General features: G+C 43.2%; 1 protein-coding gene across 2 annotated transcripts in view; it reads left to right on the plus strand.

Moving 5' to 3' along the window:
- LOC127236843 (voltage-dependent calcium channel subunit alpha-2/delta-3) overlaps positions 1-25,310 on the plus strand; it is a 775,613-nt gene extending 750,303 nt beyond the window's left edge. For both annotated transcript variants that reach the window (XM_051204755.1, XM_051204756.1), the window contains 5 exons: positions 218-288; positions 12,624-12,699; positions 15,471-15,523; positions 17,145-17,200; positions 25,195-25,310. In XM_051204755.1, coding sequence (XP_051060712.1) covers positions 218-288; positions 12,624-12,699; positions 15,471-15,523; positions 17,145-17,200; positions 25,195-25,310 — 372 coding nt within the window. The remainder of the gene's footprint in view (positions 1-217; positions 289-12,623; positions 12,700-15,470; positions 15,524-17,144; positions 17,201-25,194) is intronic.
- The last annotated feature ends 658 nt before the right edge of the window (positions 25,311-25,968 follow it).

Genomic DNA, 25,968 nt, shown 5'->3' on the forward strand with positions numbered 1-25,968 from the left:
GAGTATTACAGTCATTCTTATTTTTCTGTAACAGAAGTCCTAAAAACCTGCCTCTGGTTTTTCTCAGCCCCCCCTTCCCCCCACTCTACCCCCACACATGCTCGTGAGTGACAGAGAGAAAGAGAGAGAACAGTCTGCCTGCCTTTCTACTCTAATATTTCTACTCTGATATGTTATATTTCTACCCTTCCTCATATGCATTCCTGTCTTCCTACAGACTGGAGATTTCTTTGGTGAGGTAGAGGGAGCTGTAATGAACAAGTTGTTAACAATGGGCTCCTTTAAAAGGTAAGAACTGGATGATGCTCTTGCTTTACATGAGTAAAATAAACAAAGGTCAAATAAAGCAGCCCAGGATTGACCCTAGAGCTGATCCCACTCTGCACTGAGATTTCACACCTTGCACACATGCTGGTCTTTCAGGTTCAGCTTATCACAAGTTTTCTGTCTGTTCATCATGGAATTCATCAGAGGACCATGCTGAAATGAGAGTCAACGCAGCCAGTTGATTCTGTCACAGGGAGAAAAGTTCCTGCCTGAGCAGAAAGCAGGGACGGATTTGTCTCACAAGCCAGAGCCACTAGAAGTTGAGGGTTTGGGAATGGAAGGTGATATTTTTGAGATTTCCTGATACAATTTTAGAAAATCAAAGAAAGCTTTCTCAGCTTTCTTCTGACCATGGTCCACTGAAGTCCACTGGTGAAGACATGGATGTCGGTGAATTTCATAGGGGTCGGGTCCTGTTAACCAGCTTCCCCTTGGCCCCTTCCTTGCTCCTCATGGCTATAGCATGGGCCTGTGAGGGAACTCTCGTAGAGTTAATAAGGGCCTTTGAAGTCGAGCTTTCTTGGGTACTTTTGAGGCTCTTAAGTATGTGATAGCAGGAAGTACAAGGGTGACCCTGTGGCACTCTTGCCAGATCCCTGGCACCTCCATGCCAGGCCCCCTCTTGCCATTTCCTGTAGCTGAGTGGTGAGGAAGTGCTAGCTTGGGAAATCAGACTTGGAAGCCAGTCAACAAGACAACTGAGCACTGTGCTAAGAGCAGGGAATTAATAAAAGGATGAACTGCATTTGAAATTCCATAGCTTATTTGTGCCAGAAAGAGATGTGGGAGGAAGGGATGCTACAAAAAGTTTCCAGAGGCCAGCATTTCTGTCATCTCTAACCCTCACCTGACTTGAGGTCTGACTAAAGCAGGTATGATGTACTCCTGCCTAATTCCAGCTCAACAAGTCAAGGATGTTTGTTTTTGACAGGAGTCCTTCTCACCTGGGCCTGGCTTTGAGCTATTTTATAATTTTCTGTGACTTCTGTGAGTTTTCTAAAACAACTCCCTCCTGGATGATCAGCCATTGGGGCACAGCTTCTTCTGCCTACATCTCTATCACTGTGTGCATTTGTATAATGGCAGCTTGATTTTCAGCTCTTGGGGGGCATGAGAAACAAGATGAAGAATAATGGTACATGTGTTTCTCATTTAAAAGTATATTTTTCAACTTCTTTAACAACTGCCCCCCTTTCTTGGATATTTGTTTTAAATCGGTGGGAGAAAGAGAAAAGTTATAATGGATTTTTAAGGGTTTGGTCTTCTCCTTGTTGTGGGTTAATTATGGTTGGCATGAACCTACAACTTACTTTTATTGTCACACTAGCCAACATCTTTGAGAAAAAGGAAGGGCTACAAGCTTGCCTGATTTAGGATAGCAACTGCTGCTCTCTAGGAGCTACATGACAAGCCCCAAGTCCCACGTGCCTCTTCAGAGGGCCCCCTTCCCTGGGGCCAGGTGAACAATGAGGAGATGGGTTTGGGGTCACACAGACTAAGGTCAAAGCCAGGCTCTAACATGTACTAGCTGTATGATATAGAATATGTCAACTCATTTGGTCAAATTTCAGTTCTTGGTATGGAACAGAAAGGTTATTAGTAATCCGTTCCAAGGGTAGATGCAGGTAGTGAGATGAAGTTCTCAGCCCATGCCTAGTATCTACAAAGGGATTAGTAATTGCTAGCTGCTGTTGTTGATCTTGACTCAGCCATGCTTTTGCAGACTGTGTGGCACCACTAGGTAGGAACCCATTTTTGGGAGGTTTCAGTCAGATCTAGCTGATTTCCAGGTTTGTACCTGAGAGGGGGAATGTGGATTTCAAAAACAGCAACTAAGGATAGTAAGGAAAAGATACAGACACAGAATAGAGTCTGGAAGGAAATCCACACAGTTTATTCTGTTTATTCTTCAACATTCTAATATACCAAAACCAAAGAGGAAGGAAAGGCAAGAGACTTCTTCATCAAGATACAAGGAACAAATAGACTTACTTCCTTAATTTTTCAAATATTCTAGCCGAAATCTCTCATTATCTGGCCTTCAGGGTTAAGAGTAACCACACCTTAAATCAAGTCTCATGTTATTTAGATAAGACATCCATGACAAAGACCAAACATCCTACAGAAGCCACTCCTTAGACCTTTAGGACTTATGACTTTAACCTTGGAAGAGTAAGGACTTTAAGCCAAGATGATGCAAAGCCATTTTTATGGACCCCAACAAAGCTGAATCATACCTACAGAGAGGCATACTGGCTTTGGAGGTATGGTCTACTCCGGTAGGACCTAAGTCAGTGCACCGAGCTCAGTTTTTTCAGTATCATGGATGTTGCTGCTGGCACAAGGATTCTTCTTTTGATCAGCCTCTCTGATTTAATGAGTATCATTCACAAGAGATAAGGTCGTCTCCAGAAGATGGATGGAAGACAAACACCTCCCATCCCTCCATCTTTGGCTGTTTCCCTGGTTGGACTTTAAGCCCCTCCATCTGGGGAGCAATGCTCGCTATAAATGTTTAGATTCAACTTTAACATATGAAGTAACACCTAGGAAAGTGCTGGAGACCTGCTAGGGTGTCTGTGAGGGGGTTTCCAGAGGTATTATTGAGGGGCCTGCTCTAGCTGGTGGGTTCATCACTTGATGGATCCCTAACAGGCACCATAATTAACAGCTGCTCACAAGCAGAAGGATGGAGTAAGTAGGTCTCTTAGAGGTACATCTTTCCCTGTTCCCTTCCTGTATTCCTTTACTGTGCTTCATGGCTCTCCTAGTGTAAACTGCTCTCCCCCGCCATGTTGGACTGGACTTTCTGAAGCCATGAGCCATAACAAGCCCTTCAGCCATTAACTTACTCTTCTCAGTATTTGGTTACAGCAATGCAAAATCTGACAATATACTGCAGTGGCCCTTTGCTATCATTGTTCTGCCTTCTCACCTGGTGGCCCAATGGTAATGTACACAGCAGTGCCATCAGAAGGAAATAACATTCAAGTTGGGGTCTGTGATTTCTTGGGCCTTTGATTTCTGTGAACAACTAAATTGCTTACAAGATGTTCGATACAGTTCCACAGCAGCCCTTGAAACCCTTTAAGGGCAAAACTCCTTGCTGTTGGTCACTTTAGCTAAGTCTTTGGCATCAATCTGTCCCACCAGCTCCTCTGTGACCTAGGGGCCCAGAGGCAAGAACAGATGCATGAGCAGTGTTGGGGAAAGGAGAGAAAAAGAAAATGGCAATCTTTGCATCTTCCACATTTCTGTCACAGCTGAGCTAGGTTGCACCACCAACTTCCTCCTGTTTTGCTTTTTCTTTCTTTCTTTGTTTCTTTCTTTGTTTCTTTCTTTCTTTCCATCCACCCATCTGTACATACATACATCTGTCCATTCTTCCTCCTTTCTTCTCATCCTCATTTACTCTCCTCTTCCTTCCTCCTTCCTCCTTCCTCCCTTCTTCTCTTTCCATTCTGTCATTTTATACTATAGCCCAGGCTGGCCTTGAAGTCCCAGCCTCCAACGTGTTGAGATAACAGGTATGTACCACTCTGGCCCACACATATCACTGTTCTTTAAACCTTCCAGCAACTTCATGAAACAGTAAAAGCTAGTAGCAGGGCCAAGAGCAAACTAGAGATATAGGACCTTTGTTTGAGGCTTGATAGACACTTGTCAGCAGTGTGTTTAAGCAATGTGAGCCGTCATAAGTGTAGGGCTGTTCAGTGATTCAGTCTACAGGCCCATGGGGACAGCCTTGGGGATAAATATGCCTCAGACTTAATCTATGTATGGAGATGATAAGTCTTGGAAAGACCAAGAACTCTGCCTAATTCTCTATGGCAGAGCTGGTTTCCAGTGTTCTGTAGTGTGGACAAAGCAAGACTTCTCCACTCTCTGCCCTCTACCTCAGCTTCTGGGGATGAGCAGAGGTGAAAGAAGCTGTTGGCTCAGCGGTGTCTTATCTGGAGAGCAGAAGTTGTAGGCTGGGAGACCAGGTGAGTGATGAGATCACTCAGTTGAAATTCACAAATCCTCAGACCCACCATGCCCGTAGGCTGTACTTACTTTTTTCTTCTTATCTGTCATTCTGTGCCAGGTCAGCTTTTTTTGTTCCAGAGAACTTCAAATACTTCTTTGTTCTTATCATAGAGAGTATGTGGGCTCACTGACTGGTGACTCACTGGGGGTTTCTTGCCTTGGCTGTTTTCTTTTCTACCCATGCTCTTGTCTAGTAAAAGCCATGAACCTGCATTTCTCAGAATGCATACTTGTATCTGTCTGTTGTCAGCCATGACCTTGTCCCTTTTGCAAATACACTAGAATTTATGGGTCTCCTCCCCCACTCCTACTTCCAGGGGTCCTAAAGAAAATTATCAAATATCTGCGGAGAAATTAATACTAGTCAGTCGTAGGAAAAGGTTGAAAATTCTTTTTATGTTTGTCCTCCCTTAGTGCTGGGATTATACAGGCAGGAGGTCCCATGCCTGGCAGGTTCCAAGTTCTTAATGGTACCTCTGCGATGCTCCGGTATTAAAGGAAGACTTCATGTTGAGCAATTGATTTGCAACCATGTGGCTAGGCACAGGTCTCTCAGTCTCTGAAGCAAACTTGCTTTGTCAACAGGAATGTTAGTTGGAGCATTGCAGAGCTATTGCCTAAGAAGGGAACATCAGCCCTTCAGCAAGGGATCAAACCACCGGTTTCTCGTTGGTCACTTAACAAGAAATCAGTGACCCCGCTGTACAAATGAAGGCTGATCAAGGGGTCTGGGCTCTTGTACTTCAGTGTCTCATAGGAGTGAAACAAATCTAAAATATACCTATGCTCAGGGTGCATCCTGGGAGATCCATCTTATATTGGTGTGGGGAAGGAGCCCCAGTATGTGTGTATAGTAAATGCCTCCATGTGTTCCTCATGTGCAACCAAGGTCAAAGCCAGTGTCAAAAAACTTATTTGTGCACCAGTCCCATTGTTCATGCATAGGCAGTACTTGAGCTTTTGTGGCTTTTATTTGATATCATTATCTTTTTCTTTAGCAAAATGATCCAAAATTTAGACTCTAAATGAAGTCCTCACATAGCTGTAAATAAGAGCTGAATGGGAAAATGTAGGTATGTCCCTAGCTAGAAAATGTCCTTGTGTTATAGCCTGTGCTCCCAGTCTTGGAATCACCATAGGACAAACCCTTTGCAGGACATACATACACACAGACACACACAGACCCCCCCACACACACACAAACACACACAGACATACAGAGACATTCAGACAGACACACACACACACACACACACACACACACACACACACACACACAACACTTGGCAGAGTGGGACATGTCACCAAGCCAAGATGGGGGTTAGCATATAACCTGCTCATTCCCTATCTGTTCCTCCTCTTTTTAAGTAAGGCCGTTTAAGTCTATTGCTTCCTATATAGGGCCTGGGGTCTCCTTGCCTTCCAGTGCTACACCTGCAACCTTTCTTGAGGGAGTTGTCACTGCTGTGACAGAATGCCTGACAGAGCACTTAAGGGAGGAGGGGTAAGGCTGGATGTGGTTCCAGGCCATACTGCAGGGCAGGCACTATGGCTGCAAGTTTGGTCAAGGCACTTCATGATGCATCCTGTTCATGTCTTGCTCGATCAGGAAGCAAGGCAGGGCTATAAACCTCATGGCCCACTCCTAGCTAGGACTAGCTAGACCAGGACTCCCAAAACAATGTCACCAGCTGCAAACCAATGTTCAGATGCATAAGCCTGAGGGAGACATTTCACATTCAAACCAAATCAGGTATGATGAGATCCATCTTTCATGCATATGGTGATTTCTCTCCCAGGCATCCTATGGTTTCTCTAAGACAGTGGTTCTCAACCTTCCTAATCTAAGATTCTTTAATACAGCTAGCTCTTCATGTTGTAGTGACCACCCCAACCATGAAACTATTTTCCTGTTACTTCATAACTGTAATTTGCTACTGTTATGAATTGTGATGTAAATATCAGTGTTTCTGATGGTCTTAGGGGACCTTTCTGAAAGCCTGTTTAATGCTCACAGGGATCACAACCCACAAGTTGAGAACCACCGCTCTAGGATCTGCCACACTTAGTAAAGCAAAACACCAGGTATACAGACACAAAGAAGTGAGCTCAGGCTTCATCCCAGGAAGGGCATCTAACCACAGCAGAATATTTAGCAGATTATCAAAGAAATGTGTGTCTCCCTTCTTCCTACCCCATTGCCTCTGTCTTCCCGAAGAGGGCAGAATACAGTTCACCTGAGTCCCACTGAGTCAGGCTACAGCTGAGATAGGAAATGCCAATGGTAAGAGGCACAAGTGTGACTCAGGGAGATGGAAACAGGATCATTGAAACAAGTTCCATGTAGACGTCAAGGGATTCGAAGCAGGTAGGAACCCGGTACGGAGTAGGAGCATGGTTTTTCCGCCCGCCTCCTGGTCTTGCCCTGCCACCGCGCCAGCCCCAAATAATGCAGAGACTCTGTATTTGATATTATGCTATTGGCCAGGTACTAGTTTCTTATCGGCTAGCTCTGTCTTAATTATTAACCCATTTCTATGTATTTCCACTTGGTCATATCTTACCGGGGAATATGGCAGGCATCTCGTCTCCCCAGTCTCTCCATCTTAACTCCTCCTTCCTACTTCCTATTTCCTCCTTGTCTCCTAGTCCCTCCTATCTTCCTTTCCTATTGGCCAACAGTGCTTTATTCATTGACCAGTATAAGAAACATATACAGAATGACATCTTCCATCAGTCAAGGGATTCGAAGCAGGTAGGAACCGAGTAAGGAGTAGGTCCACCCTGCAGGACATAAGAGTGATGTTATTTGTCAAGTTACAGGGACTTGAGGGTTTTCCCTGGGATTTCTACTCTTAGCAAATATTCCTGTGGTTTCTGGGAAGACCAAGGCTCATCTTCCTTTGTTCTTCACATATCGAATTTTGCTTGTAGCCAGAAAGGTCCATCGTGAATACACTTGACTTATAGCTTGCAAGGAAATGAACTGTGGGCAAATAATTTTAGTGTTTTGAAGCTGTCAATGGAACCTACTTCTGTCTGTCAGCTATTGACCCACCCCATCTGCCACCCCTGTCTTTCCCTTTCTGTGCTTGATGCAGTATACCTAGGCTTGTCATCCCACCCCCAAGAGTCATAAATATATTTACCAAGAATGCTTTGTAATTGAAGTCACCTTTCTAAATGGTGACACATCCAGGCAGAATTGAAAATGGAGGCACGTCTTCCCTTTAGCCATGGCAGAGCTCACAACCCAGCTTTGGAGCTGAGCAAATGAGAGAGGAGAAATGTACTATGCTTGAATGTTGGTTGTCCACTTCCCCACTGAAGCCTAATGCATAGCGGCTCCTGTAATGACTACAATCCTGGCTTCCTGTTGACCTGGCCACTTCCACCAAAGTATGCTATATCAGGGGTGGTGCTGATGGGAACAAGGAGACAAATGGGCTTGAACAAGTGTGTTTCAGGGCTAAACTTTCTGGAATGAAGAAATGTGAAGATTCCAACAGGCCATTCTGCAAACCTCACAAGCTGCTGTAACAATGGCTGCCTTGGTCTTCCTGAAATGGGTGGCCAGCCTTAGTATATAGCACTGACTATAGGCAGAGATGCCACATGCCTGCCCTTGCTTAATCTCCATACCAATCCCAAGAGGAAGCCACTATCATTTCATTTGACAAAAGCAGAGCCAAAATGGAGGCTGTAGGATTTTAGTATCCTATAAGTTTACCCATAGGAGTGAGAGGGGCTAATGGAACTGAGCTCAGAATATGTTCTCCTGGTCTCTGCTGGTCTTTTGCCATGTTGCCATGGTTGGAATGGGAGAGTCCCCCCCCCCCCCCGAGATTATTTTGGTTGATGTTGTTCATTTACTTTAACTGTTATGCTTACTCTGTCTTAAGAGCTAGTGGAGATTTATAATACTGCCTTGGAGAACTTGTGTTAGTCAGTGTGAGCCCAGGACCACAGCTTTGTTTCCCGCATTGGCTTTAAACACATCACCATTTGGTGATGCAGGAAAGCTGTATGTCAGCCACTGTGTCTGCAGTCCAGGTCGGCAGAAAGAGATTCATAATGTCCACAACCGTTCAAAAGACCGAGTTTACTATTTGTTCACTAAAATTTGCTTTAGTAAATTACATGTCTATTAAGCAGTCCCCCCCTTGCAATACTTCTGCTCAAATGGATGGCTTCATCATACTTCCAAGGTACTTAGGCAAAGTAATCAAGGAAATTCTTGGGTACTTCTTATTAGTAGAGTAGCTAGGCACAGAGAGACTAACTCTGCCTTCTCCACACCTGCTCTACTCTATGTAGTTCCTTTGAAGAGTGAACCCAACTTCCAAAAATCTCTACTTCAAAAAACTCTCTAGGAGTAATCAATGGCTTCATCCACTGGTGGATTCAGTATTTGGGGAGACTCTTGGGAGGCAGGCTATGAAGGTGAAGTCTGATTAGAAGAAGTAAGTCATCCGAGTCGAATCATGACTTAGGAAGATAGGCGCTGCCCTGTCCTGTCCTGTCCTGCTCTTCTCTTGAATGTCCTGATGTGATCAGTGTTCCTCCATGATACCTTTGTGCCTTACCATGGGCCTAAAAGCAATGGCTCCAGCAGACTGTATACAGGAGCCTCTGAAACTGTAATCTGAGATAAACATTTCAACCTTTTAACTTTCTCTTAAGTACTTGTCTGTGAAAACTCTGCCTCATACTTGTGGGAATAGCCTTGAGTTGGACTTCACCTTCCTTAGCCGTAGGTTGTTACTCCTGTTAATGTTCCAAGCCCTGACCTGGGAGAGAATGCCAATATTCCTGGGAGAAGATAAGAGCTTTGGTCTTTTGGATACCGTTAGCACCTGACAATGAAAGACATTGATTTAATGCATCCCAAGTGAAGGCAATCTGCTGTGGCCATGCTGACTGTAGGGCAATGCAGCTTAGGGAGTGTGTGCATCCACTAAGGCCGGTGCTGAGTGATCTGTGGTTAGCCAACTGGAAGGCAACAGGGCCTGGGTGAGGTAAATTCCTGACTCCCTTATGAGTGTGCCAGGTGGAAATTACAGTGTCTTGTGGAGAGACACTTCAGTGGGATGACCCTGCTGATGGCTTGGGGCAGGAGAGACAGCCCTTCCCCCTCTTCCAGCATTTTCTGTGGCTGTATCTAGTGCCCTCACCTGTGGGCATGATCCCTATGGAGTGCACTTTCAAGCTCAACAGGAAAAACATTTGTAGGTGCTGCTTCAGGTCAGTCTCTTTGCTTCATAGTGGTTTAGATTAAAAACTGTTTAATTACACCCCAAGATGGGCCTTAGGTCAAAGGCTTCTCTGTTCATGCTTCTGTGGCTGTGTTTATAAATACTAAGCTGTTTCAAGATTGGGTTTTAGGCTAATCATTTTAGCCAGGGGTGGGGGTGGGGCACTACCGTGATTAGGCATTATTAGAGGCCAGTTTCCTGGACTTGTGGCACATAGTAGATGTTTAATAAATGTTTGTTCCACAGTTGCTAAGCAGTCTAACTGAGCTCAGCTTACTACTTTAAACATCAACCTGCTAAATCTTAGGAAAAAATTGCTTGGTTGGGGCTTTGTTTTATTTTGTTTTTCCTAGTGGAGAAAATTACAGTAACAGCAAATGACAGCAAATGCCCTAGTAGACCACCCTGTCCAGAGTGCATGGCAGGCTCTGCTCCTGCTGCTCTGAGAGGCTGCTGCATGGGACACAGTGCTTATCTCCTTCAGAGTTTCAAAGAGCCCCATCTGAGCCCCATCTAGGGAGCTGGTTGTCACTAATGACAAGGTCTCCGGCTGTGGACAACCGGGGCTTGAAGTGGTCTGGTGATGAAGTCATGGGAATTAAGGCATGTTATCTGTCATGAGTCTACATTCCCAGCCCTGAGCTCCACAGAGCTAGGCACCATTCTTGGGGCTTATTTTAGAGCCCAAGAAACCAGGCAATTATCTTGTTCTTTGACTATAATCAGCAGAACAGGATGCAGGTAGCCACAAAGTGGAGTTATTTAAAACAGTAAGGAAAAAAAAAATCAATTCCAAAAGACCAATAATCTTAAAGGTTTTTTTTTTTTTTTTTTTTTTTTTAACATCTGGATGTCAATGTGTGTAGTAGACAGGAGGGAGGGTTGACTCTCTGACCTCTTTGGGAACAGTAGTAGCATCAGACGCCCCCTCCCCCATCCCACTTGCAGTGAGAGGCAGGTGCTCAGGCCCGGAAGCTTCCCCACAGTGATTCATTTTGCCCTCAGCTGGGGTCTCTGGAAAAGATCCAGGGAGAATCCCGAGCTTCCAGCCATCTGTCAGTCAGGAGGTTACCATGGTTACCACCAGCCAGCTGGTCTTATGAGCCAGCTGGTTCTTTCTGGCTGTGAGTAACAGGACTGCTCGGTAGCCCCTCAGCTGGAGGTGCAAAATAGTCCTGGCCTTTGTTTCTGAGAACCTATCTTGGGCAGCATTTGTTAGGGTGGTCCAGTGAGAGTCTGGCATGGATACAGGTGTGACTCTGTGCTTTTCTGAGACTCTTCAGAACAGACTTCTTCGAAGAAGGCAGAATGAAGTGCATTAGATTGGCCCTCAGCTCATTCTGGCTCTGTCACTGGTGAGCTATGTGGACTTGGACTGTCAGACTGGCTGAGACATGCTTTGCATTTTTGGCAAATCGGATGATATGCTTTGTAGATTATGGTCCCTGCTTAGGATCCACCCAACAGCAGCTTCTATTACCACAGTCATCAGCTCAGATTGTGGAGATGAAGGTTGCTATAGCATGGTCCCTCATTCCAGCTTTGGAGGGTACCCTGGACTATAGTAACAGACCAGGTTGCTTTCCAGTGACCTGTCCATCCTCTGCCTAGCTGTCTGAAGCATGGACCTAGACTTCACCCAGGGTAGTGTGTGGTTTGTTCAAGGCCTTTATTTCTATTTCCAGAAACAAAGCTGCTTATTTGCAGGAAGAAAAAGGTAGGCATAAGGGAGACTGTTTTTGATGGAAAGAGTCACCCAGGACTGCATGGTGATTGTGTGACCACCAGTTCAGGCTTATTGTGACACCACTATGTGCCACTGGTTGGAGCTGACCTCCATTGCAATTTGGTCAGAGGTAGCCAGTTTTCTTTTGGTACCCATACATGGATCTGTACTGTCCCCAGAGAGTTGTTCAAGAAGGTCTGTACATATTGTCTTGGGGCTCATTTAGGTGAGATTGTCATCAGGCAGTAATTCATGCATTTGCCTTGGGAAACAATTCCTTTTCCCTGATATATACTATACTAGTGAGGGAAGGGAGAGATGGGTACCACATCAGACTGGCCACATAGAGTAGTAGTATTGTATTTTAGTATTCTTTCTAGGCATAGCAAAGTGGTAAGCAATGGATTGCTCTAGAAAGGAATTCTTGTGGGGAGAATTCTACACCAACATATATGAGTGGATATATTAAGCTATTTGAAATATTTCCATGTCAGACTGGACTTTGGTCATCTCTCCTTTAGACTGCCAGCAATTGTGATGGGACATTGAAGGCCAGATGGAGATCCAGGGCTCTAACCACTGCTTCTGATAATGAGATAAAGCACATGTTCCATTCATTCACCTTTATTAAAAAATAAAATTGTCAACAGGAAACTAAATACCCCAGACAAACTGTGTACAGCATTTCTGGGGCTGACAGTTATCTCTCATCAGCAGTAGAAACAAAGGGCCCACAATCTTCTTTCATGAATTATGCTGTTTTCAAACTAGGATGTGCTGAGTGGTAACACTGAGTGGATTGTAGTCAATGAACCTCTGGCTTTCCTTCCCATCACTCTAGGCATTGACTTAATCCTGGTCTGTTTTCTAGTGCATGAGAACAGGAAGATGGTGCTGCCATTTTGTAAACTAAAGTGGCTCTTGCTGGGTCTCATTTAGCAAACAGTTGTATCCAGGAATCTAGATTCAATCAGAGTAGCCTAGGGAGTACAGTGGTCTATGCAAACTGTCCTTGCTTTGAACTAAAATGGAGAATTTATCAAGTTAGATTTTTAAAAATCCCCCTGTACTCTTGCAGACACCTTCTTTAAGCTCCAGTGGTGATGTGGCATGACATGAGTTTCCAGTACATTCCCTGCTATGGTCTGTGTCTGTAACAGTTAGGCTTCTTTCTGATTGTGACAATTGCACATGATACTGGCGATCACTCACTTCCCTGATCCTAAGCATTATGTAATGCCCATGTGTTTTCATTTCCTTATGCACCTCTTTCTGTTGCCCTGTAGAATCAACCTGTATGACTACCAGGCCATGTGTAGAGCCAACAAGGAGAGCAGCGGCAGCGCCCACGGACTCCTGGATGTAAGTTCACAGGGCCCTCCTGCTGCCTTGAGGAGATGTGGCTCGGGCTTTAGGGTATCAAAGGTACCTTACTCAAAACCAAGACTGTTTACAGGTATTTCCTGATTGTATTCACTAAGAACTGCTTCTGTTTAAACCCAGATTCAGGGATTATATAAGTTAAAAAGCAGGTCAAGGTCTTAGCTGGATTAATGAACCTCCCCCCCCACACACACACACTCCCCTTTATAGACAAGGAGAAGAGAATCTTCACTGTTTGTTACATAAGAGAATTAAAAGAATTTAGTTTTGTTTGACATAAATTGTTCTTTCCACTTAACCATAGGGATCTGTGTTTGAGTCCCCTGTACCCACATGAAAGTCAAACCTGGTGGTGTGCACCTGTAACCCAGCCCCAGGGCAGGTGCAGCGTCTCCAGCCCTGTCTGCCAGCTGGGATCTCTGAACTCAGTCTCAAAGCTAGTGGACTGCAGCTGAGGGAGACATCTGCCATCTACCCTGGGCTTATACACACACACACACACACACACACACACACACACACACACACACACAGAGAGAGAGAGAGAGAGAGAGAGAGAGAGCACACACCAATGAGCCCTTTCACAGATGTGTGCACACATGTGTGTCCACTGAGGATATTACAACCCAGGATCAAGGTACATGGTGCCTCCATACTGTCAGAAATTAACTCTTCCTGGTTTAAAAATGTAATTTGCAATATACAGAAAATAGCAGTTTCACCCTCAATTATCTGAAAACTCAGTGTTTTTGTTTTTTCTTTCTTTCTTTTTCTTTTTTTTTTTTCTTAAAGGTAGTATTCCTCAAGATAGGCCACATATGTAAACAAATATAACCCTTGGAATGTGATTTGATTTTTGGAAATACTAAAATGCAACCAAAAATTTCCCTTAAATTACAAAATTTCAAAGCCTTCTTGCTACACCTTTTGGACCTCTGTGAGCCATGAGACTTTACAAGCCAAATGCTTAACCTGATTCTCCTTCCCAGAATGAGCAAGAAAGGGTCCGAGCCTCACAGTTTCTGAGAGGCCCTGAGAGTCGGACTTTACAGAAAACACCTAAAGGATACTTTACAGCAAAGTCCACTTCTAATGGAGGGTTTTCATGACCACACTGGCTTCCCTGCACGGACTGGGACTATTTGCAGATTTGCAATGTTCCCAAGACTGGCTTCCACCATTGCTTTTAGAAACCTTGATGGCCTTATCCTACTCAATGATCTTTAGCTTTCAAAAATCTTAATCCCTATTTGCATAATCCTTTTGTTTGCTCAGATATCCAGTTGGAGCTCAGTCTAGCAAGTTCTGCTAGAACTCCTTTTCTCTGGCCTCTGGTGAGCCAGTGCCAAGCTACACAGCCTACCCCCTCAGCTCCACCTGCATTAGCCATCCCAGGGGGAACAAAGACCCAGAATTAGTTCTTGCTCTGACTCCCTGGGTCTTTCTGGGGATCGGGAAAATGATGGCTTAAATGCCATAACACCTAATGGCAAAACCACAGGGCTTTGAGACACATTAAGTTTTAAGAAATTATTAAGTTAGTATCTTTCTCTGACCCTAACCCTGGAGGCACAGAGTACTCCAGTTCAGGAGCTCCAAGTTGAAGAACTCACTGAACTCAGAGCAAGAACTCCCCCAGCCTTCAAAAGCAGAGTGAGCCAGGAATAAGCTCAATAGGTTTAGTTTGTTTGTCTGTTTATACTGCTCTCTGCCGCTTTCTGGCTTGAGAAAGGAACCTTTCAGCAAGTTAGGGGACTATAAATTCTCATCCTTGTTTCATTTAAAACTGGATAATTCCTCCATTCCTACTTCTGGTTCTTGTAATTAAAAGTACTCAGAGAGGAGGATTAGGCAGCTATCGCCTCAGAAACCAAGGTTTGGCACGGCCTTCCTGAATGGCAGCCACAAAAGGTGCTGAGGATTTTTCTGGACCTGTTGTCTGGAGCCCGGTTCTGCCAATGCCATCGTCTGCCTCGCAAGTCTATGTACCACTTACATATCTGGCATACCTAGGTACAAAGAACCAACTGAGGGGGACATGGTATTTTCCAGAATTCAGGAAATTGAATTATCCACATAGGAAATATCACAGAGTAAACAATCCGACTGCTTTTTTTAATTAAAATATTCTGAAATAAAGATTAGGCTGTCAATGCCTTCTTTTATAGCATGCAGGGGATTTTCTGTGGGGATAAAATCACATGTTCATATGGTTATCATTTTTTCAAGTCCAAATATGTAAGTGCGAGAAAGGGCAACCCAAATCCTCCATAATTCATGGAAGGCATTAAAATCAAGTGTGTTCAATTTGTGCTTCTCTCAATGAATGACATTCAGTGATGGAGAACTGCAAGTCACCTTTCCAAAGGGGAGCGCTGCGAATTACCATTTGAAATTAGTTACATGACTCCAGCCCCTCAGCATCAGGCTGTGAAATATTAGCCCCTAGAGGGTAAAGGTTTAAGCATCGTTTGTTGAACTTCCTCCTTCCCCCCAGTGATAACCCTTGTATTAGATCATGTTTATTTTACTTGTAAATCACATCTCACTACAGGGGAGTTCAAAGTTTTAAATGTTAGTTTTGGGATACAGTATCCAAGCATATTCTTCCTTTAGCTAGACCCTCCCTGGTTTTTAACATGATATCCATCTCTCCAGAAGAATAACATTGTCTCTATGTAAAGCCTCAAGTCAAACTACAAACTGCTTGTGTAAGCGTTGTTTTAATGGGGGTGAATTCTTCCCTTCAGCCCTATAACGCCTTCCTCTCAGCAGCCAAGTGGATAATGACTGAACTTGTCTTGTAAGTACCATCTGGTATATTCTTTTCCACAAGTATCCTCATCCCTCTGTTTCTGTGATGCAGTGAATGGGGAGATGGTGCTTCCTGCTCTCATTAACTTTGGATCCACTGAATACCTCAAAGTACTGACTTCTGAGAACACAAAGCTATCTTTTTAATGTTAGTTACTCACAACCACTCTGTATGCCCCGATGTCATTGTTGAGCAGACTAACAGCTTACGATACACAAGCCAAATCTATTTATTGTGGTTACTCTTAAATTTAACATGGATGCCTGGCTGTCTTAATGCTGCCTGGGTGGGCTGTGGTCAGGAGAACATTCAGCCAAGCTGTCCACTGTTGCTGGGTTGTATTGGTTTGGGGAAGGAGCCAGGTTTACATGGGCCCCAAAAAGGGCTGGGGCTTTACCTAGAGAGGGGTTAATAAGTAAATTAACCTTATCAAATTGTGATCCTCTCTCTGAGGATTCTGGATGACTCTGTGACTCTGTGACTTTTTTGTTTTGTTCTTTTGGGTTTTTTGTTTTGTTTTGTTTCTTTGTTTGTTTGTTTTTGTTTTTGAGACAGGGTTTCTATGTAGCTTTGAAGCCTGTCCTGGAACTCACTCTGGTAGATCAGACTGGCCTCAAACTCACAAAGATCTGCCTGACTCTGCCTGTTAAGTGCTATGATTAAATCAGATTTATGAAGACTCTGGCCTCCAGATGAGATAAAGGACACATTGCAGCAACAGTGTATCCCAGAAATAGCAATTGACCAGACTGAACAAATTGCACTAAACTGTCACTCTTCTTTTTCCCAGCCAGGGTCCAGTGTTGTAGGGTTAAGGCAAATCCATTGCCATTTGGTGAATGACAGTTTGTTTTTTTTACTCTTTGCTTTAATGCAGTCTCTTAATTCAAGAATGTTTGTAAATTCAAAGGCAAAGACCTGCTCTGTGTAGGGAAGACGGGGAAGATGCATTGAGACTAGCCTAGCAGTTGGATTTTGATGGAGAAGTTAGGGATAGCCATGAAGTAAATGAAAAGTATTTTTTGATCTATTGCCACCCATTTAGAAAGTGATTTATATTGCTTTTGCATCCTTCACTATCAATTGAGAAATTCTGATTTTTCTGAAGTTGGCTTATGGTGTAATTTCATTAAAAGTTCGACCCACTCTTCGCCCCCACACACAAGTATAAACACATTTGCTGGACCCACCCTAGATTGCTGTAGACCATGGTTCTTACCCAGAAGAATGTTCAATTTTAAATTCTGAAATAAGGCAAAAGGCCCTTTAGAAACTGGCTATTTATTGTGGAATAAAACCAGGTGCTATTATATATAAATAAAAGTGAATTACTAGAGGCTGACTTCTGACCAAACAGCAGACATTTTTCAACTAAAAGTCCTTCTCAACTAGGAGATCTATGGTGGCACTGATGTTAAAATAGCTTTTCCCAAGTGTGTTGAAACCTAGTGGCCATTCAATGGAAACTCAGCCAGGCTCAGCAGCTTCTCCAAAGTGCAATGTTATTTTCAAATGGAGTTGGGGGAAGCACAGAAGGACATAAAATGACACCCTTCTAGCCACGGCTTAGATGACCGTATAACCCTGGAGTTTTTCACCTTTTGTTTAGGTTCCTAGTGGAATTTAACCTGTGCAGTTGGTGGCACTCCGACATGACAGCTAAAGGTAGGTGGCTACTGGGGTTGCTGTTTCTTAGTGTGAGTGATGAACCCTGGGTTCTGATACTTTTTATCAGTGAACATTGGCTTTTGTTAAACCACACAGGACTTTGTGACAGTTCCTCAGCTCTGTAGACAGAAAGCCACTCTGCTGAGGCCTATGCCACATAGCCTGACACAGTATTCTACAGATACTTTCCACCCCTGTTCACTTTGTCCTGTTTCCCCAACAGAAGCAGAAAAGTCACACTTTGGAGGGGTCTGAAATGGATAAGCATTCTAGTTTTGTCTGTACAACTGCAAACACATGAGTTGATGATTTGAGTGACAATTAGTGGACATTCTCAGAGACCCAACTCAGGTCTATGGTAGGGTTCAACTCTGGCTTAAAGTCTTTCCTTTGGCAAAGTAATTAATCTCACCAAGTCTCAGTTTCCTATCATAAAAACAGTGGGGAGAATATTTATCTCCGTGTGTGCGTGCATGTGTGCGTGTGTGCATGCGTGCATGTGTGTATGTGTGTGTGTGTGTGTGTGTGTGGTATGTGTTGTGTGTATGTAGTAAGATAGATAAATCATGTTATCTGTTGACCAGAGTAAATGGAACTTAAGATGCTGCTGTAATTAATCTCTGACAATGAAGATGATGGTTTTAATGCAGGCAGTGATGAAGTTTGTCTTCAAAATGGTGAGCTGTCCCATGCCCATCTCCTCCAGGCCTCTCAGCCAATGCAAGTTCTCAGATACTCTCTCTTTTGTTTTGTTTTTCTGAATTCTTTAAACCTGGATATTAAAGACTGGTAGGCTGCTACCATGAATTTTATTTTCAATTATTTGTTTTAGTTTTGATGGTAAGATCATAAAGTGGTTCAACTTAGGTATTGTATATTGGCTTGCATATCATGCCTTAGGCGCCTTCTACATGGATTTTCTGAATCCCCAAACATTTAATTCTGCTCCTCCCTTAGTACCTTAACAATCAACCCTTGCACTTCTCTATCACCATCACCTTTCTTTGCTTCGTTTTACGTGACACTAGGTTTCCCTTGGTGATACTAATATGCCCATTCATTCTCATCAGCACCCAACTAAGGGGACAACAGGTACTTTGCATATTAAATACCCCACTGAGTCATCTTTGTGCTGGGCATGACCCCATCAAGCCCACTGGACTGGTACTAGTTTTGAATTGTAGTGCATGTTCATTATCATAGTTTAGAAATGAAATGTGAGGCTGTAACTGAGACTGTAAAGAAGGGTTTCCATAGTTGACAGGAACTTACAATAACAAATGATGGTGACTTTTTAAATGTTCCCTAAGAAGGTCATTGTAGGATTATAATTCACACACAGAAGGGTGTATTATGCTGGTACTGCAAAATTTTTAATTAAATTCATAAAATATTGATATTCTTATGCAGCCAGATGCAAGGAGTCATACCTGCAGGCCCACAAGCTATCCAGAAAGCAGAGGCAAGAGAATTGCTTTGTGTTTAGGGGGTAAAAACTAGCCTGGGCCATGTAGCAAGATTAATATGCTCTACTAAAAACTCATAAAAAAATGTAAAACGATAATCAAAACCCCAGACCTAAGACTTGCAATCCAGTGTTGGGGATCTGTGGAGTTAATATGGTCAGAAATCAACATGAAGACGTTAGTAGGCAGAGAACAAACTATGATTCAAGGTGGTGAGAAAAAGACTATTATATCCCCTAAAACAACCTGTGGTATAAATTTGTTTCTGTTGATATTATGTACATTTTATAAAAGAAAGGTAAGATGAGGCAAAATAAATCAGTAGATCTTGAGGACTTGAGATGTAGCTTAGTTAAGACCATCTTCCTATAGCACCAATAAGTGAGAACAAAGACTCACTCTACCCAAATGAGACTGTGATGGCGCCGAAGGGGATGTCTAGCCTGCAGGTCCCACCCTGCCTAAAGTACAAAGGTCTGAGAATCTCTAGTTTCCTCAGTGGTTCATAAAGGTTAGTTAGGTACAGTACAGGTCAATGGTTAGTAAAAGTTAGGTATAGTACAGGTCAATGGTTAGTAGAGGTTAGTTAGGTATAGTATGGGTTTGAATTGGGCACTGGAGGGCATGGGCAGGAGTCTAGTGTGAAGGTGCTTGTTCTTGCTTTGGGGGGGCGGCTCTTTCTTAGGAATGAGCTTCTTGCTGAGGGTCGTGTACTAGGTTAATTTCTTGGTGTTCCTTTTCATAAGTGAGGAAGGAACTCTTTTTTTTTCTTTTGTTTCCTTCCCTTCATTTTTTCTCCTTTTTTAAAGGTCGTTTCTCTGTATTGCTAACAATGACCCTGAACATTTGATCCTCCTGCTGCTACCTCTCCAATGCTGGAATGTTGCCTTCTTTGTACAGTGCTGAGACCTAGATCTTCCTGAATGCTAGATGGACACACTACCAACTGAGCCACATCCTCAGACCCCAAGAAAGACCTTCTTTGTGTCAGTTTTCACTCTCAGACAGACCTCCCATTCTCACCCTAACCTACCCTCACTTGAGGTTGTTTTTTGTTTTTTTTCCTTCCTTCCTTCCTTCTTTCCTTCCTTCCTTCCTTCCTTCCCTTCCTTCCTTCCTTCTTTCCTTCCTTCCTTCCTTCCTTCCTTCCCTTCCTTCCTTCCTTCCTTCCTTCCTTCCTTTCTTCTTTTGTTTCTTTCTCTTTTTTTGAGAGCCTGTCCCTGTGATCCTTGCTGAAAGCAGTGTTTAACTGAGGGACAGTTCTGTCTCCCAGCAGTCATTGCACTATCTGAAGACATTTTCGATTGTCACAGCTTGCTACTGGCATCTAGTGGGTAGAGGCCAGGATGCTGCTATACATTCCCACAACACTCAGGCCAGCCCCCACAGCAAAGCAGTAGCTGATTCAAAAAGTCAGCATGAGAGCCTTGAGAAGTTCTGGTCTTGATGGAGTGGGGTGTAAGCCAGAGTAGAATGGCTGATAAAGACACGGTTTCTGTGTGGTTTCTCCAGACACTCTAAAAGAGTTCCTGCTCTGAGTTCTACATCCCCATCCCTCCCTCCACAACTGTCCCAACACAGGTCAAAAGTATTATGTGATTCTGCCTTGAGAGTCTTAACACCTCTTCCTAAAAGACCATTCCAAAATGTCCATTGACTCTAGACCCAAGGTTCTCAACCTTCCTAATGCTGTAACCCTTTTAACAGTTCCTCATGTTGTGGCGACCCTGACTGTAAAATTATTTTTGTACCTACTTTATTACTATAATTTTGCTACTGTTATGAATCATAGTATAAATATCTGTTTGCAGGATATCTGATGTGTGACCCCTAATGGGATCATGACCCACAGGTTGAGAACCACTGCTCTGGACTGTAACACATTCATCCCATGGAGTAGAAAAACTGCTCAGATAGTTGCATAGTTGCTGTGATGTGCTGACTCAGAACATTTCATCATTTGCAGAATGCTGGGAAACCCTTTCACATCCCCCAAATTCCTCCTTCCATCATAGCTGAGAGGTGGTCCCTGGCAGTCCTTACAACCAGATCTCTCTGATGACCCAAGTTGTGGAGATAGGTAGCTAGATAGAAGCAGAGATACATAAAAAGTGCAGGAGAGGGGAAGCTGCGCGTAGGCATGGCTTGTACGAGCACACACACACACACACACACACACACACACACACACAGACCTAAGTCAAGACCTTCTACCATAACAAGCCTCAGTTGTCTTTCTTTGAGTGTGAACTGGGTTCTACATCTGAACTATCTTGCTCAGGCCCACAGCCATCTATTCTATGATTTTTGCCATGTTGTAAATGAAGGCACCAAAACAGGCAGAGGTTTGTGAATTTATCTGTGGGATGCTGTTATTGTTCAAAGTCTGGTTGAATCCTGTATTCAGTATAGGGAAGGAATAGTCTCAGCACCATCTTGACTTGCAATTCATGCTAAATTTATCATCCTCACACTAGATAAAGATGCTGAGCTGAGACATACATCTTTATTTTAGCTAAAAATGGAATCCATAATTACACTGTTTATCTGCCCCATTTCCTTGATGAAGGGACTGTGGAAACCCACTTCTACTTGATTACCACAAAGGTCTCATTTGGGTGAAGCCTCACAAAGAAAATGGAGCTTGCTGGCACCCAATTATGAATGGGAATGCATTCACAGAGACAAAGAGAGAGTGAGGCTTTTCAAATTGCAAATCTACCCATTCCCAATTGCCTGCACATAATTCTGGTGAAGCCAAGTCAGTTATTCTCATTAGGGACATTTGTTGCTAAGGAAAATGCAAGCAATTCAATTGTGTAGATGTCCAGTTGAATGCTCTGTGGGGAGTGAGTGGTAGGTCATGGTGGCTTGAGTTTCAGATACCAGTGTCACTGGAGTGAGAGACAGATCAGAGTATCAGCAAGTATTGGCTCCCGGGTGAGACTGTCCAGGTGCACACCTGGATCCGGCCACTTACAGCTGTGTCCTTTGAACAGGTATCTTAACTTCACAGAGCTTTAGTTGCTCCATCCACCAAATTACATAGCAGCAGAGCTTTGCTTATTGTGTGGTGATGAAGGTTCCATTCACAGATGCACAGTGCCTCATAACCAGAAGCACCTCCTGAGTGGTAACCACTGAAAGGCTTTAGCTGTTTTCCACTTAAGAAAATGGTGACGTAAAGAGGTGTCACTTAGTGTAGAACACTTGCTTAGTCTAGGTGATATCATGGGTTTTGCCCCAGCACTGCTGTCAGTCAATATATGCATAGATAAGATTATGACAAGCCACTTTGTACAGGACTCAAGGCAGCTTGTGTCCAGCTTCTGAGCCATTACCTGTCCCTTCTGGGAGAAGAATGAACTGGCCCAGGCTAGCAGCAGCATCTCTGAGTCCCTACAGCTTTGCTAGATCATGGGTTTGGAATGCCCTTAGATTGCTGGCAGTCTTGGTTGGTTATTAGTTTGAAATTCCAAAGATAAACAGTAGTGGCTAGCAAATATATATGGTATATTCCATAGTGCTCTAGACAAAAAAGGCCCAGGTTAGTAGAGTAAATGTGGCCATGGTTTTGTGGGATAATTTGTATGTTTCTCGCACACCAAGCCGTCTACAGTTGTGCTGCAAACAGTCAGTATTTATGGCTACATCAGCATGAGTACCTTACGGTTGTCAAAGGAAAAAGAATTCCATCTCTAGTAAGGATCTGGGCCAAATGAGCTTTTGCCATGGACATTTTGGACTCATTCCATCATAATAGAGCCCAGACAATTAGAATTAGAGATGGTGAAATTATTGGGCTTATTTAAATCATGTGTGTGCCACCTCCCCCAGCCTGCCCTGGAGACCTCGAGCTTTGTTGCATTGGCCTGACTTCACAAAGCCCCCGAAGCCCTGGAGCTTAGACATGCTGGAGCAAAATAGCCCAAGTTCAAACTTTGGCTCCTCCACCTACTTCCTTGGTGATTTTGAACAATTTATTTCAGCCTACTCTGACTTCCCACCTCCTCTGCCAGCAGAGCCTTCTTTAAAAGTGAAAGGCTTCTTTTTTAAAACTTCTTTAAAGGGGAAAAAAGAAGTTCCTACTTCCTATTTTATTTTTAATCTTGTCATATTTTGTTGTGAGATAAATTAATGTGTCTCAAGCAGAATGGCATGTGGCACACAGCAGCTCTTTAACACATTTAGTTGTTTGTTTTTATATGCCGTTTACATGTGTGTGCCATATCCACTTATAGCCTACATGATTGCATATTTAATCTTTATTTCATTTAGAAGTGATCTTTTTGAAACACAGATACTTTAAATATAAAAAGGAAGTTGCCTAAATTGGACATCAGAATCACTTGCCAAACAGAGAAAAGCCAATCTTGAAAATGAGAACTGTGAAAATAAAACGTGTTGCCAAACTGTTGCCAGATGGTTCTCCTCCCCCAGTTAAGAATACAACAACGGAAGGAATGCAAGGGAAAGGGAAAGGTGATTCCAACAAACACAGGACCCCCTCCTCCAGTATCAAGCCAAACTGCCTCCTCTCTGCTCAAGACAGGTACAAAGCAAGAACTGGAAGAGGGGCTGGTTCCTGCCATGGGGCAGGGGACATCTCACCTTCCCCTCCCCAGGGACAAGCACTTTGTCACAGGGACTACATTTCTTCCATTTGTCTGTTGTATTTGATTGAAACAAAACAAAACAAAACAAAACAAAAACAAACAAAAAAAAAAAAAACCCACCATCCAAGGGACTCAAGAGATAGTCTTGTGTGTCTATGTGTGCGTGTTTATGTGGATTTATTGTATGTGTATATGTGTGTTGTGTGTGTGTGTGTGTGTGTATGAATGAGAGAGAGAGAGAGAGAGAGAGAGAGAGAGAGAGTTTGCCAGTCAAAATCAGTGTGTACATTAATTTTCCTCTTCAGTGTAGCTTGTGTGGGGTGACAGCTGGCAAACACACGCTCTTAAGGTTAGCAACTGGACAGTGAAATCATATGTTCTAGCAAACAAACAAACACTCCCCCCAAAAAAAAACCAACCAACCAACCAAACAACAACAACAAAAAAAACTGAACTAGACTCTGCATCATTTTGTTTTAAATAAGAGAACAAAACAAAATGTGTCATTGTACTATGACTCCGACTGTTTCTTCAAAATAAGGAAGCCTCAGGGGAAAACACATATGTTAGAAACAGTTGTGTTAGAATATAAAAGCACAGGGCTACAACTTATTGATGCCCTAATAATTATCCGACTGTGAGCAGCTGGATATTTTACAGTGTTGCTCTTAGATCCCACAGCATCCCAGGAAGGTAGGCAGTTTGCCATGGTTCTGATATTCATCCACCTGTACCTGGAGTGTAACTTGACATGTTGTATTCTACACATCACATTTTGGAATTATAAATGTAAATTTTATATATAAGCTTAATTCCATACATCACCAAAACCAAGCCCCCAAAAAAAACCCAAAAAACCAACAACAACAACAACAAAATAAACTATGTGTAAGAGACTCAGATATTCCATTCTAAACATGTGAGTAGGCATACTGTGCAGAGTGCCTGAGCAACCAGTATCCCTATTTTATAGATAAGAATGGAATGAGAGGGTTAGCTAGAAGTAGCAGATGGGGAATTTTCCCCCCAAACTTCTCCTATAGGAGCTTTTGCACTTAATCATGACCTACAGTATACATCATGGTATCATTTGCTGTTACAAAGCCAAGAATGCTTATTCTTTTGTTAGTTACTCTTATTGTTGTAATTAATCCAATGCTTAGCACTGTGTACCAGCACTGCACTCAGTACTCATCAGTGTTCTGCTCACTTCTCCCATCAACCTCTGAAAACAGAACACCATGCACTCTAGTGCGAATAAGAAAATTGAGGCTTACAGTTTGGATCCCACCATTGGGATGTAAGTTTTCTAAACTATTTAGCAGCCTCTAGCTCATATAGAGTGCCTGTGCACTCATTCCTATGCCCACGTTATTTAGTTATTTTAAACTGATATAGTGTCTTACTGAATGAGAAACTTCATAGTAGCAGAATTTGGAATGTGCTATACTTCACAAACATTTATGCATTTTACCATTTCATACTTCAATTTTTCTTTTAATAACAGAACCATGCAATTGTATCATGACATTTTTTCTTGTCCTCAATAAAACAGTAATATGGTATAGCTTACATTTTGATGTATGTATTTGATTTCCCAGATGTGTTGGTGCTAAGTCACTGTGAATCTGAGGTCAGAGACCCTGTGGTTGATGTTGACCCAGAAAGTAGAGTTCTTGTGATGCATAAATGGTAGCCAATCAAAGCCAACACAACTGCTTCAGGAATTATAGCTTACAGAGTTGCTTGGCAGATGAAATCACTGGACTAATTAGAAAATAATGCATTGTGCTGTGCCTAGAAAAATCACAGAGCTTCCTCAGCTCTTGAGCTGCTGTGGGCTGCCAGGCACAGCACTGACCCTGAGCACCCAGCTTTCATTATTTTGCTTCCCTTTGCTTCCCTACAGCCCAGAAACTGAAACAGATCCTGGAGCCTTGTGACACAGAATACCCTGCCTTTGTTTCTGAACGCACCATCAAGGAGACCACAGGGAACATTGCTTGTGAAGACTGCTCCAAGTAAGCTATCCCCAGCCCCTGCAGCCCCACTGTACACACCTTTCTGTTGACTGTGGGAGCCCTCCCCATGGGACAATGATACTGGAGCACACACACACACACAATTACACTGGGAGCCAGGAAACATGGCTGCCCTCTGGTGTGAGGACATAATTCTATCAACTGGGAGGAAACAGCCCTGGGTTTTGGTAGATTGATTTAACATTTGGGAAGCATCCAGAATGTGTGACAATACCTTTGAATATAAGAATTTAGTTCAAGTTTCTAGGGTGCTCAGAGGAAGTCCTAATTGGTGTTTTCCCAGCTGACAGCTGACAACTTCAGCAAATGTGCTTAGGGTGTTTAGCAGGAACATGTTCCCCCTCTAGAATCCCACCTCATAGGCTGTGGTCTGATGTTGAGCATCTATGGGCTGAAGATGAACACAGTTGGTCATTTAAGAGACTATGGGTCCGGTGCCTATGGGATAGATCAGATCCATTCTTGTTGATTGAGGTATTGTGTGTGTTTCCAAGACTTTGTTGCCACAAAGCTATACTCTCTATGGGCCATCCTGTCCTTTGGTCTTTTCACTATTGATGTAAGTGACTCTTGATGAATCTCTCTTTTGCTTGTATTTTGATATAGTATACTTTGTCCTTTTCTGTTTTTATGCCCTGTGT

The sequence above is a fragment of the Phodopus roborovskii genome, unplaced genomic scaffold (assembly GCF_943737965.1).
Source record: "Phodopus roborovskii unplaced genomic scaffold, PHOROB, whole genome shotgun sequence".
NCBI lineage: Eukaryota > Metazoa > Chordata > Mammalia > Rodentia > Cricetidae > Phodopus > Phodopus roborovskii.